The sequence below is a fragment of the Fukomys damarensis genome, unplaced genomic scaffold, assembly GCF_012274545.1.
Source record: "Fukomys damarensis isolate Sample0158 unplaced genomic scaffold, DMR_v1.0_HiC HiC_scaffold_14, whole genome shotgun sequence".
NCBI lineage: Eukaryota > Metazoa > Chordata > Mammalia > Rodentia > Bathyergidae > Fukomys > Fukomys damarensis.
Genome location: NW_022900926.1, coordinates 4,439,289 through 4,452,299, shown reverse-complemented (window position 1 = coordinate 4,452,299; position 13,011 = coordinate 4,439,289). Strand labels below are relative to the sequence as shown.

Sequence of the window (13,011 nt, the reverse complement as noted above, 5' to 3'; positions counted from 1 at the left end):
CGCCTCACCGGAAACCAACCCTGCAGCACCTTGGCCCTGGCCTTCCAGCCTCCAGAGCTGTGAGTAAACAGCTTCCTCTTGTGTCAGTCACCAGTCTGTATCATTTTATCGTGGCAGTTAAGGGAAGCACTTAAACCTGCTTAACAACACCCTGTTTGGCAGTGAGGACATAAATTTGAGTAAAATGTCACAAAGAGAGAGAGAGGGAGATGAAGTGACCCCAAGTCATCACTGTAGTTACTTGGTCCTCTCAGAACTTTTGGGCAGCTCATGGTTAGCAGAACAGTATCGCCTCCTCCCCTCACAACTTGGTCACATGAGGCAGGTGAGCAAGGACAGCAAGTCTCATGGCTTTTACTTAGCAAGTAGAAGATCCAGAAATGGTCACACTGCTCCTACTGCTAGCTAGTGAAGTTCCAGCTTTCTGCTGCCGGCATGGACCCATCGCCTGCGAAAGCCACTCACACAGATGTGACAAGTTTGAATTTTCATTCATTCATTCATTATTTATTTGAGATTGTTGGGGGGGGTTGTTTTGGTTTTTTTTTTTTTTTTTTTTCTGTACCAGGGATCAAACTTGGGTCCTTGTGCTTGTGAGGGAGGCAGTAGAGCCACTGAGCCAAATCCCTGGCCTAAGTTTTAACTTTGATGGATCTCTCGGCCCACAATTCCAGCAGAAGTCCAGAGCATGGGGCTGAGGTTTCACTACATGCAACTTGCTATGTTCTCAGCCTTCAGAGTCAGCGGTGCTTCGCCCCAGAGATGACAAGGCCTGGCAGGGCCCCCCGGGATGTTCTGTAGACCCAGAAGTGGCCCTAAGAAGCCAAGAGGAGTCCATGCATGGAAACAACGCTGAGCTCGCTGTGCACCTCAGCTGGCAACAGACTAAACCTCAGTTTATGCTGAGATTTTAACAAGCGTGAATTAAAAGTCTGAAAATTATCACATCAGAAATACTCTTGTCATGCTTAGAGAGAAGTCTTTTGCTTTACAGTAAGAGTAACGTAACAATTTCAACAGACGTATGAGTTAGATACAATCATATAAAAGGGAAGGTAGGAGATTTACGTCCAAACATAATTCTATGAATGGGCTGTCTAGATATACTCAGTATAGCAAAAATTTAGAATTGTATAGATATCTATACATGGGCATGATTAGAGAACAGAGCAAAGACAGGGATTCTGTTTGTTCACTTGGTAATTCACAAAGATTTTACCAAACAGTCCCCCACAAAGTGGCCTTGGAAACAGCAAGGTCACCCTGGCAGCAGACAGCCTGGCGCACTAGGGACCGTGCCCTCCCCGGTACAGCTGGAGGCAGCGTGAGTAGGAAGCACGATCCAGATTCAGCATGGCGCAGATCTGCAGGGCCTTGCACTTCTTATCACAAACGGCACTGCTGTCGTAACTCACGAAGAAATAATTGTAGTACTTCATGAACTGCTTGCTGCCCAGGCGTGCAAACTCTTTAGCCAGCCCGTACAAGCTCTGCGGCCGCAGATCTCCAATGCCATAGGTCTGAGTCAGGTTGTACTCCAGCTTCCAGTCAGGTTCACCCTTCAGATTGGCTTCGGTCAGGTTCAAGTAATACTGCAGCATCCCCTGCGGTTACAAACAGCCCTAGCTCCTGTCACTTCTTGGCACAGAAAGCATCACACAAGGGCGGGGGGTTGTCAACATTTATACAGCACATTTAATTTAAAACCATGAGCTTTAAAATTGGTTTTAGAGAAAAAGAGGTTCAATACCACCTCTATCACTCCTTCTCTCATCATCATAGGGAATGACAGCCACCTCTCAGTGAAATTTACTTTGGAAAATGCAGTTAAATCAATCATTGCTTTAACTGAGGCAGAGGCTTTTCAAATTATATTTGCAGAAAAGAGCAGTTATCCAGACTAAGGCTCTTATAATCTAAATGGTCAGCCTTTTGATGCTAAATCATTCTAAAGCACAGACCCACGAATAAGCTTCAGAGAGCTTCTGCATCCGAAGCAAGTGTCCAATTCAATTTTTTTCTTTAAAAACTTTTTTCAAACGTTTATTAAGCACTTAGTGTGGGTCAAGCATTTTCATAAATGCATTACGTGGACTTGTTGAAGGCATTCAAATTCTCCCAGCAGCTCCCTGAATTCAGTTCTGTCCTGATTTGCAGTTTAGGAAGGGCTACCCTGGGAAATGGCAGTGTTGGGTGATACAGCCCAACACGGTGGGGGAAAGGGGAGAGTTGTTCTTTGGAGAAGACTAGCTTCCTGAAGGTTTTCGATGCTCATCTAAATGCCATCTAAATCAGAGTGAAGTCCGGAGAGAGTCAGAAAAGCCTCCCAAAAGTGGACCTCACCAGCCCCACTGGCCAAGCATGGACAGACTCCAGGAGAAAAGCAGGGCATCGCCCTGAGACCTGTGCAGAGCACCGCTCCCTGGGCTGTGAGGAGAAACCTCCAGGGAAGGCCCCACAGCACCAACCCCACAGTGATGCCCGCTCACCAATAACGTGTAATCACCAGGCTTGTACTGGAAGAGGCGGACGCCCGGGTTGTTGGTTTCTTTTTCTAAAATATTCCTCACTGGTGTAACAGCAGGAGACACAAACAAAGAACTCACTGGATGTCCTGGAAAACACATATGCAAATATATATATATTTTAATTGAGTGTAGTTGTATTAAAAACAGGAACAGCTTCCAGAGGAAGAGGTTAACAGACATAAGAACCAAATGACGCAGGGACCCTCAGTGGGGCCTGGCTCCGAGCTTTCGAAGAGACGCATCCAACTGCACCAGAGAATTTCTATCACCACACAGAACTGCTGTTGGTTTCGTGAGTAAGGAAATGTTATTATAGTCACATAAATTACTCACATATTTTCACAATGAATACAGAAGTATGCAGAGCTACGATGCGTCTGGTCTTTGAGATTCCCTTTTATAATAAGCTTCAGATATCCATACATATGACATAGAAATTTGTCACAGGTAGATGACGGGTAAAGCAATAGGGCGAGATCTTGATACTGATAGATACTGACTCTGAATAATGAGTACATAAGGGTTTGTTGTATCCTTCTCTCTGCAAAGCGTATGTGTGTGTGTGTGTGTGTGTGTATATATATGTATGTATTTAAAACTTTTCATACTTCCAAAAATCCAAGTCTATCACAAGTACACACACACGAATAAAAACCTGGCTTATTCTGTACATCTACCAAAAACAGTATTCCAAAGAGTACACAGTAAGGATTTGGTTAATGTGTCACCCTAAAATATAAAGATCTATTGCAAAGTATATTTTTCTGTGTTAAAAAATTATCAAGGGCCAAAAAGTAATCATTGTTTTTGTACCGGGGATCGAACTCGGGACCTGGCTCTCACCAGGCAGGGGCTGCTCGGCTGAGCTACATCCCGGCAACAGTAGTCATTTTTTGCCAGGCCAATCCAATCTGGATGAGGGGTAAATATTTCAAAAAGGTGCCCCAGTTACTGAAGGAAAGGTACATGTACTGTCTTCCGGTTTACTATAAAATCAGAATTGTGGTTTTGGGAACTCTCCGTTTCTTGCCGGAACGTCTCTTTCTCGGCAAACGAGCACCTGCAAGGAAGCTGGCGCATGTGACGGCCTGTGAAAGGCGTGCTGAATGCGGAGAGCGACACCGAGTCCAGCGAAAAGAAACTCGAATGCAGCAGGTAAATAACAAACAGCACCAAGACTCTAGGAGTCTGCAGAACTGCAGGGAGCCGAGCGCTTCAGTCTTGGTGCGCACAGGCGTGACGGCCGTGTGCAGCGGAGGAGCCTGCAGAGCCGGGGCCAGGCCGCAGCTCCGGAGGACACGGTCACTCGGCAGGGAACCGCGACTCCGAAAAAGCTGGAGCTGAAAGTCCACGAGGAAGCCTTGAACTTCGGGCGCCGGGGACCCCAGGACCGGCACAGCCTCGCTTGGCCCGCGTACCACCTACCTTCTCGGTCGGAAAGCACCATGAGGCTGTCCCGGTGCGTGTGGCCGTAGAACTGCCCCGCGATGACGGCGCTGTACCTCCGGAACAGCCCCACCAGCCTCTCGTTGTAGTACTGCCGCATGGCGGTGATGCTGCTGGAGCAGGGCAGGTAGCCCACGGGCACGTGCGCGATGAGGAGCACCTGCGACCAGGGCAGGGCAGGGCAGGGTGCGTGAGGCTCAGTGACTTTCGAGGCCCAGAGTGGAAATGTATCAGCCCCCTTTGTTTTGTTCGGCTCTGTCTTTATTAGTACGTCTGCTGTACACAATATTTACCCTCCGAAGGAGCAGGCACACGTAACACACCTAACACACCTTAATTCTTTTTAAACCCTTCCTCTTCTCCTCCTCCCCGTCCCTCCGTCTCTACATACTTACTGTTCCACTTCCAAAAGGTCTATCTCCCCATTTATCTTTGTGCCTTGTGTTAAATTATTTACTTTGTGCTTCTCATACAAGAGAAGCTATATGATACTTAAGCTCCTGTGTCTGATTTATTTTACTTAACATTATGGTCTCAGACTGCATCCACTGAAGATGTATTAATTAAAATTTAAAAAGCAAATATACCATCTCTTCCATTTATGATGAAAGAAGAGATGAAAATTAAGAAACTATTAAGGTCACTATATTTGCACTCGTTTCATTTATACTACACTTGTGTTGATATAAAGTAACTGAGATCTTGGTCACAACTTTTTACATCTTCCAAATTGTATTATTTTTCTTTCTTGAATAACGGATTCTATCCTGAATTCTATAAATACTCTCATGGCTTTGGTCTGCGGGACCTACCCACCTTCTCTCCGTTGTGCTGAGAGCTGTTCAGGGTGTTTTCCAGCCACACAAACTGGTTTGCCGGGTCCGTCTGTTTCAAGGTTGCGGCATTGGGGGCGTAGTACAAGTTTGTGTTCAGACTGACAATCCTCAGGTTTGGGTTACCCGGGGCTTTCTGTGAATAAAAGCCACCTAAGAAAGCAATTTTAAAGCCCATTTTAGAAACGCACACATACCTATGTTCAGACCTTGTCGAGGCAAATTCTTAAGGTTTACAATGCAGTCGGGAAAAATGGACTTACTTCTCAGAATTTAGGTAAGTACAAAATTTAATAAACGTTTACTAACATGTGCCAGCTCCCATGGTGTACACACTGAGACAATGACAGTTATATCCAATATTCAGATGAAAAGATAATAAGATATTCAGACAGTGAGCAATGAGACTGAAGTTTACGTTAAAACAAGGGTACCTGCATCAACCCCTGCACCCGCGGTTGGAGTTGATAAGACAGAGCCTAATGAACACACTGATCTATCTCACTAGAGACAGAGGAACAAACGTCAGTCCAACCAGTGCTGCTACAGCCTGCCCAGAAAGAGGCCATAAAGCCTAACCCAAGAACCACTCTGGTCCCACTGTGTCGGGCATCCAGGGGCCGCTGCGGCCCTCACTTCCGGGGCCTGCTCAGGGCCTGGGCAGCTCGCCAGCCACGCCTTTCCTCACTTTCCGTCACCACAGGTCGCTGCTTCTCTGATTTCTTGTCCTCCTCACCACGTCACTACCCAAGAAGAGTCTGGGGCATGCTGGTGGCAGGGCTGCCTCCGCCAAGCTGGCCCCGACACCCCTTGGAGAGATGGCCGCAGCTCTCCCCGGGGACTCTGAGGGGCACAGCCGGAGCCCTGACGCGCGGCACCGCTGCTCAAAACCATCTCTGCTTCTAAGACAGCAGAGACCCCTTCCACTTTTCAGCATGAATCCCATCCTCCAGGGTTCAGCTGGAAAGGGGGCAATCTCACTGGAATGCGGAAACTTGGGAAACATGGGCCAGGACTCCCAGGTCAGCGTTTTCTGCCTGCCTCTGCAGGGAGCGGGGCCTCCTATAAACCCACTGTGACTCCTGAAAGAGTCCCGGCTGCGTTCTGCAGCTCTTCCTTTGAGGCCCACAAGCTCTCCGTGTAAGTTTCTGGCTCGGACAGGTGGGACCAGATACAGGTCCCCAGATGAGTCGGAGCCGTGGCCTGATTCTGAGATAGCAAATCTCAAATTCACATGCACTCTGATGTGCTGTGTTAGCAACGAAAAAGACAATGGAGTGGCAGAAGCCAGAGGTTTAAGGGAAAGAATGAAGGGAGAATTTTGAGTGGGGAGAAGTCTAGCCATTAATTGAATTATCTCAAAACTTTATGTATTTATTTTATTTTTGGTACCAGGGTTCAAACTCTGGTCCTTGTGCTTATAAAGCAGGCACCGGAACCACTGAGCTAAATCCCTGGCCCTATCTCAAAACTTTAAAAGCACTAAGATCTCACCGACCAGATTTCCCCCTGCAGAGCTCTCAGAAGCTAAGGGCTTATGTATATGAATGGGCCAGAGGCACGGGAGGGGGGCTCCATCAGCACCAGAGAAGTCCACCGAATGTGGACTGTTACTCACATTCAAATTCGATGTCAGTTTGTGCTCGGTGAGGAATATCCCAACCGAGAGTGAAACAAGAAAGGAGAGGGCTCCCTACAAGACAAGCAGGTCCCACGCGATGTCACTACTCACTGTCCTCCAGTAAAATCGAGTGCTCAGGTGCTTGACAACAGCCCCTGAACCAAACCCTGAAGACCGAAACTGAAATAGTACGAGCCAGAAAGGTGGCCCTCAGCAAGTCCTCCGCTTACCCGTCCTTAGCGTCCTCAGAGCGTCTTCATCCAGCCACGCTTTCCAGAGGTAGGCCACGGCGTCGTACACCTGACTGGTGGCTACGGGCAGCTGATCCTGGCCGCAAACAACACAACCCACCATTGAGACGTTAAAGACACGTGGACCAGTTAACGCCAGCCTCCCTTCACGCTGACTATTCTACTGAACATCTGGAGATAAAGCATGACGACTTATATGTCAAGGAATTTTGAGCTTAGTTGGGGACAGGGGGACAAAACATAGATATCATAGGACACTGGGCCAGTGCTACCACGGAGGTCCTGGGGGCAGAGGAGCAGGGCCAGGGGTGGGGGTGGAGAATATCACTGAGACAGGCCATCAAAGCAGGGGGCGCCCAGCACTAACAGGGCTAAAGGAGAATGCCTCCTGCAGAGAAGGCCCGCGGCACTACCCCATCGCTGGGGCCGGGAGGTGTGAAGGAATGCTGCTCTAACTAGCACAGGGCTGGAATGGAATGGGCCTTCCCGCCAACTGTCTGTGAGCGCTGGACCGGCTACTCAGCATTTCCGGCCCCCAGTTTCCTCATTGATAAAAGGAAGGTGGGTCCAGACTGGGGTGGCAAAGTCATCCATGGAGAGAAGGGTGGTGCGTCCCTCAGGGCTGCGGACCACTGGTCTTTGTGCCAACTGTTCTACATGTAGCACAGGTGCAGCCACAGAACGGAAATGCAGTGTGTCCACAAGACTTTATTTACAAGCACAGGCAACAGGCCAAATTGGAACCAAAAACCGCAGTGTGCCAGGCCTTGAACTAAATAGCATTCTCTGGGATCTCTTGAATCTACACAAATCTACAATTCTACGCTCTGGAAACAGGACCCTGTCACAACTGGAGTGCAGCTGTTACGCACAGGTAGCTTAACAAAGGACCGCCTGACTGGCAGGAGCCAGACCCATGACAGGTGTTAAATATTTTGAACAGTTTCTGCTTGAGTAACAGTTTAATGAGATTAACTGGATGCAAACATTCACTCCCCCTCTTTGCCTCCTACTGTAGTTTGCTACATTTTTTGTTTTTAACCACAAATTAGCTTTTATCAGAGTACCAGCTCTTTGTGAGCCATTCTGGAAAATGTAAACATCTGTCAACACTGCTGTTCCTTGCTAACCCTGTCATGGAAATGCAATAAGCAAGAAAGTATTCAAAAGAAAGGAGAAACTGAAGACTATACTGGAAAACAGGAGTTAACCACAACACATGGATAATTTGCTTCTGAAGGGACTTTTTATTCATTAGTTTAAATACCCTTCTAAAGGCCCCAAGGCCACTGTCTCTCCTTGCCCAGAGGTTATCATTCAGAGCCGACCCTATCTACACAGTTGCAGAGTTACTGGTGGAAACCAACAGCACTCCCAGGAGCAATTCTCTAAGTCCTTCTGGAAGGTGATGTCAAGCCCACCTGTGGCCAGTAGTCATGGTTGCCCAGAGAGGGGAACACCTGGAGGTCTGGGAAGAAGCTCTGGATGGTCACCGTCATGTTGGCGATCACCTTTATGACAGTGTCTGTGGACAGTTCGGAGACTGGAACGTGCGGTGGGCTGTCACTGGAAAGGAGGCACAACTGTCAAGCACAGAATCCCTCTTTCTAAAGGGCCCTCAGACGCAGACCCTGATGCACTGATCACTGCTCACTTGTACTTTAAAGCAGCCAGCAGCAGTGAGAGCTGATGAGCAACAGGGCACGGCACCCCACGCCTGTGAGCTCAGCTGCTCAGGAGGCTGAGGCAGGAGAATCACTTAAGCCCAGGAGTTTGAGAACAGCCTAGATAACATAGTGAGACCCTGTCCAAAGAAAACACAATACAAAAAAATAAACTGGGGATCCCAGTCTATTTCATTGTCTGACTAAAGTTTTACGTGCAACAAAAATGTACTGTATTAGTAAAGCACAGATTCCAGAGCCAAAGACCTGGATGCTAAAGCCAGTCTAGCTACTCCTAGCTGTGTACACTTGGGCAGGTTATTTAGATGCTCAGTGCTTCCTGTAAAATGTGAGCAGCAGTAATACTTGTAAAGATTAAGGTGCAATGTATAAATTAACTAAAAGAATATACAGCATGAAGTTAACACTCTACAAGAATAAACCACAGTCATTTCCCCAGGAACTAAAAATATAAGCCTCTCTCTCTCCCCTCTAGGGTAACAGGCAGGACTAATCAGCCCACCAGAAAAGGGCAGTTCACAAAAGTGTCCCCCTAGGCCCACCCCACTGTCTCCTTTCCCCTGAGCCTTTAATCACGATCAGTTATGACATTAGTAAACCCCTCAAGACCTCAGTGCAAGGGTGCTATTAATAGAATCCTCTGGGCATTAACAACAAATTTTTAATGTCTACATTAGAAAAAACAAACAAAAACACCAGGACCTTGAAAACTGACCTAATATTTTTTAACCAAGTAACTCTTCAAACACAATTACTCTTCTCATACAATACAGCATTCTGAGGAAGCTCGGGGTACCATGGGTAAATGCTAGGTAACCCAAGTGTTTGCAGAGTGACTTACCCTGTCCAGATCATGAAAGACGCTTCTTGCCCTGAATTCTTAATAAAGTCAAAAGCTGACGAAATGAGCCGATACGGAGCGTCACACAGGACATCTCCGAAGGGGCCCGGGTTGGAGGCGTTGGCGCCTTTGGACGAATTGCACACCTTGGTGTGGTCATCTGTGACGTGGTAAGTGGGGTCCAAGTGTAGGTCAGTCACGTGCCAAAACTGTCCTGTGGAAGACAAGTGATAAAGAAGATGTGGTGTTCATGCACAACAGAGTCCTGCTCTGCCGAGAAGGTAGGAAAATGGACGCACCTGGAGACCATGTCACACGGTCTCTCTCACGTGAGAAACCCAAAGTATAAATCAAAAAAAGAGCAAAATAAAAGAGAGGTCATAGGAAACAGGGAACAGAGATCTTTTGCAAATGGGCAGGGAACCAAAACAAGGAGGGAGGGAGGACCAAAGAGAGGATAAAGGGGTGAAAAAGTAATCAAGATGTGTCAGGTCCATGTACCGACCCCCCACCACGAACGTGGTCGTTACGCGCTGAAAAGGCGTCCTAACAGAAACATTTAAAAACAACAAGTTTGCCCTGTGGATTACAAAACAACGTTGATACATCTAATTCTTTTGGAATTCCCATGTAGATATTTACAGTAAGCACAGAAACAGCTGCTCCTCTCCGGGATGGAGGAAACCCTTAGTAATTTCCATGTTCTTGCACCCTGAAGTTAAACATCTTCCTTGTGAGAGATGAAAATGCAGAGAACAAGAGCAAGAAATGGACTTATGTAGGTCAGGTCGGACGAGGTCAGTATTAGCGTGACTACTGAACGCGGTACACAGGCACATCCTTCTGAGAGGCCCGCGTCGTGACGCTGTCTGCACAGCAAGTCTCCGCCAGAACTGAAGGCCTGGGAACCCATTTACACGCCTCTCACAGAACAAATGATATGAAAACACAATGTTGCTTGTCAAGATCACGCAACCAGAACACTGCAGAGCCAGCACAGGAATATCTCAGTTTTTATGTAACTTTACCCCTCAGAAAGAACATAAATATTTAACAATAGCAGTATGCCAAAAATAGGAGTTCCCAGAGGTTCTTAAAGCTATTGAATAGATATATACCTTCTAACATACGCCAGCACACGGCCTCAATTGCATTACAGGAAGCACTTGTTAAAGATGTTTGCATTGGCTTCAGGGAGAAGCCAAACCACCTGACAGCATCCCCGCTTATTAACCATCGTGGGAAAGGTTTCTATGTTGAAGGAAATGCTGACACACATAGTCGTAGTCATACCTCTCTCCATTAAGTATTTATTATGTGCCGGGCACTGTGGCGAGCAGTTGAAATGTGGTGACACCTTCTCCTTCTCAGAAGTACTCTATGAAACGGAAGCATGGTTCTAAACGTAGAGTCGGCAAACCAAAGCTGCATCGATCTGGACACCTGCGGAGCTGCACAGCGACTCTGAGCTCCTGGGACCCCCACCGAGTTTGCTTTTGTGTCATTTCCGTGTCAACTCAGTGATTTGGATGCCTTCTCAGATATCAGTTTTAACTTGTTGTAGCTGAAATATTTTCACTCGTTCTTGTAGGTTTACAAGATGAAAAGGCAGATTTAATCACTATAATTTTCCCCCCTTTTCAGAAGTATAAGAACCGCTAGGAAACAACTAATTTCCAGAGTTACAAAAGAACATTTTGAGTCAATCACTTTACATATTCAAGGAGCCTATTCTGTATATTTTTTTCTCAGTGCCTTCGTTGAGTGACCTTCAAAATAAACTGTTAAAATGCATATGCACAGGTTTTTTTAACTTTATGTCTGAAATGACAAAGCCTATACTATACCAGAAGGAACAAGTACAACACAAACTTCTATCTACACAAAGATGACAAAACTGAATAAATCCCGCAGCTGGAAAAATAAAGTGGAAACAGTCTATTTGTAAAGGTAGAGAAACACGTTATCTGTTTGGCTGTTCTTTGCCAACACTATTATAATTTTATAACACAGTTCACACTCAAGCAGTGGCAGATGAAAGATGCAGGTGGGAACAGACATAACAGTCACGATAGTCAACGGCTCAGTTCTTAGTCACCCCTGGCACACATCCGCCAAGAGTAACTTCTTTCATTCCACAATTAGAAAGCACCCTAACGTTTAGAGTGCAGCACACAAAGCAGAGATGACAAATGGTTCAGAATCATCGCAGAGTTGCCTTCTGCACAGTGCATGTCTTTTTTACGTGAACATAAGACATATGCTTTGTAGAACGTAAAGTGTAGTAAGCAGCACCCAAAGCCAAATAAGGAAGTTGGCAGTGAAGACCGCCTGACTTCCAGCGGGCGTGCCACCAGCTCACCAGCTCACCACCTCCCAGGCCAGCCTGGAAACGCTGGCCTCCTCCTTCCACAGCACGGGGAGAATAACACCGCCCACTGTAGGGGTGAAGTGACTTCCTAAGAGTAAAGAGAGCCCTAGGAGGGGAGGCAGCTTGTAAACTCCAGGTTAATGTCGCTGTTAGTACCCTGTATTAGCTTCCATCCAGCTGTCCCACCGAAGCTCATGGACAGGGCTTGGGGAGCAGACTGGATCGTGGGAGTCCACTATCAGGAGAGAGTGGGTTGGTCCATTGATGCGTTTGATGCCTAAACATGATGTTGAGGGGTGAAGACTGGCGGGAGGAGGTGGTCACTGGGGCGTGGCCTGGAAAGGTCTGTCTCCCTCCTCCTCCCTTGATCTCTCTCTGCCTCCTGCCTGCCATGCCATGAACTGTTTCCCCTCTGCAATGCTGCCCTGCTTTGGAACCGGTGGAGTACAGGCTGCAACTTCTACAAACTATAAGCCAGGATAAACCTTTCCTCCTTAGAGCTGAGGGTGTCCAGTACCTTGAATTTGAAACTGAACTTCCCCATTTCCAAGTAATGGTGGATTCAGTACACACAGAAAGGGCCAAGTGCCAGACATCATAACCCAAAATATCTGCAGTGAAAGCTGACCGGAGAGAAAGCTCTCAGCCTCCAGTGCTGCTGCCACTCCTTTGCGTGTCAGACCAAAGATAAGTGTTTCGATTCACCGGAAGACGTCTTAAAATAGAACAAGAGTAGCGCTGTGCGGGCTCTTAACCTGAGGGCCAGAAACAATGAACCTCGGGAGGCCTCAGCTTGCACCTATGACACTGTAAATACAATGTTGTGTGCATGGGTGTGTGCAGGTGTGCGTACCCAGGCTCGTGCCTGTTTCTGAGGCCACAGACCTGGCCAGTGACACACACTCATCCAGGTCACCTGTTTCAAAGTTCTTCACACTACAAATTACTTTCTTATTCTACAGGAAATCCTTACAAGGATTTCCAAATGTGCATGCGGGCGGCTATGAGAGCTCAACATATCTAGATAAATGTTCAAATGATACAGGAAGATCCCAAGTCAGAGGAAATGTGGGACCTAGCCCTAAAGAGCCCACTGAACCCCGGTTCGGGTGTCGGTGGACCCTGGGCTGCTGTCTAGGCAGGTGTTGCTACTCGGGTGCCGCCTGCACTTGGCAGTTTAAACTGGCAGAGGCCCAGCCTGGTGAATCTGTTACACAGCCCCGGGGAGGGGCGGGAGGCCGGTGGTCCAGAAATCCTGCAAAATGAAACAAGCAGCCTGAGACCTGAAACGTGGGCCAGCGCCCCCCAGGGAGCAGCGGGTGCACTCGGCGGGTTCCCACCTCGGGGTCCCCGGAGAGCTCACGGAGGACATCAGGTCGCTAACACCCAAGCGACGGGCCCGGACCCCGAACCCCGGCCGGCCGGTCTGCCTCCC

The 13,011-nt window shown here is 47.7% G+C and overlaps 1 protein-coding gene across 2 annotated transcripts; it reads right to left on the bottom strand.

Annotated features, from left to right (window-relative positions):
- Nucleotides 1-653: 653 nt before the first annotated feature.
- Nucleotides 654-10,523, bottom strand: Smpdl3a (sphingomyelin phosphodiesterase acid like 3A). Of its 2 annotated transcripts, none has more exons than XM_010638242.3 (8): nt 10,499-10,523; nt 9,206-9,419; nt 8,101-8,245; nt 6,659-6,755; nt 4,791-4,960; nt 3,954-4,134; nt 2,490-2,614; nt 654-1,604 (listed from the first exon to the last, which is right to left on the bottom strand). In XM_010638242.3, the coding sequence occupies exons 1-8, from the start codon at nt 10,506-10,508 to the stop codon at nt 1,287-1,289; spliced, it is 1,260 nt and encodes a 419-aa protein (XP_010636544.1). In that variant the 5' UTR covers nt 10,509-10,523; the 3' UTR covers nt 654-1,286. The 2 variants fall into 2 exon arrangements, with proteins under 2 accessions (XP_010636544.1, XP_010636543.1); XM_010638241.1 differs by lacking the exon at nt 10,499-10,523 and adding an exon at nt 10,324-10,405.
- Between the last annotated feature and the right edge of the window lie 2,488 nt (nt 10,524-13,011).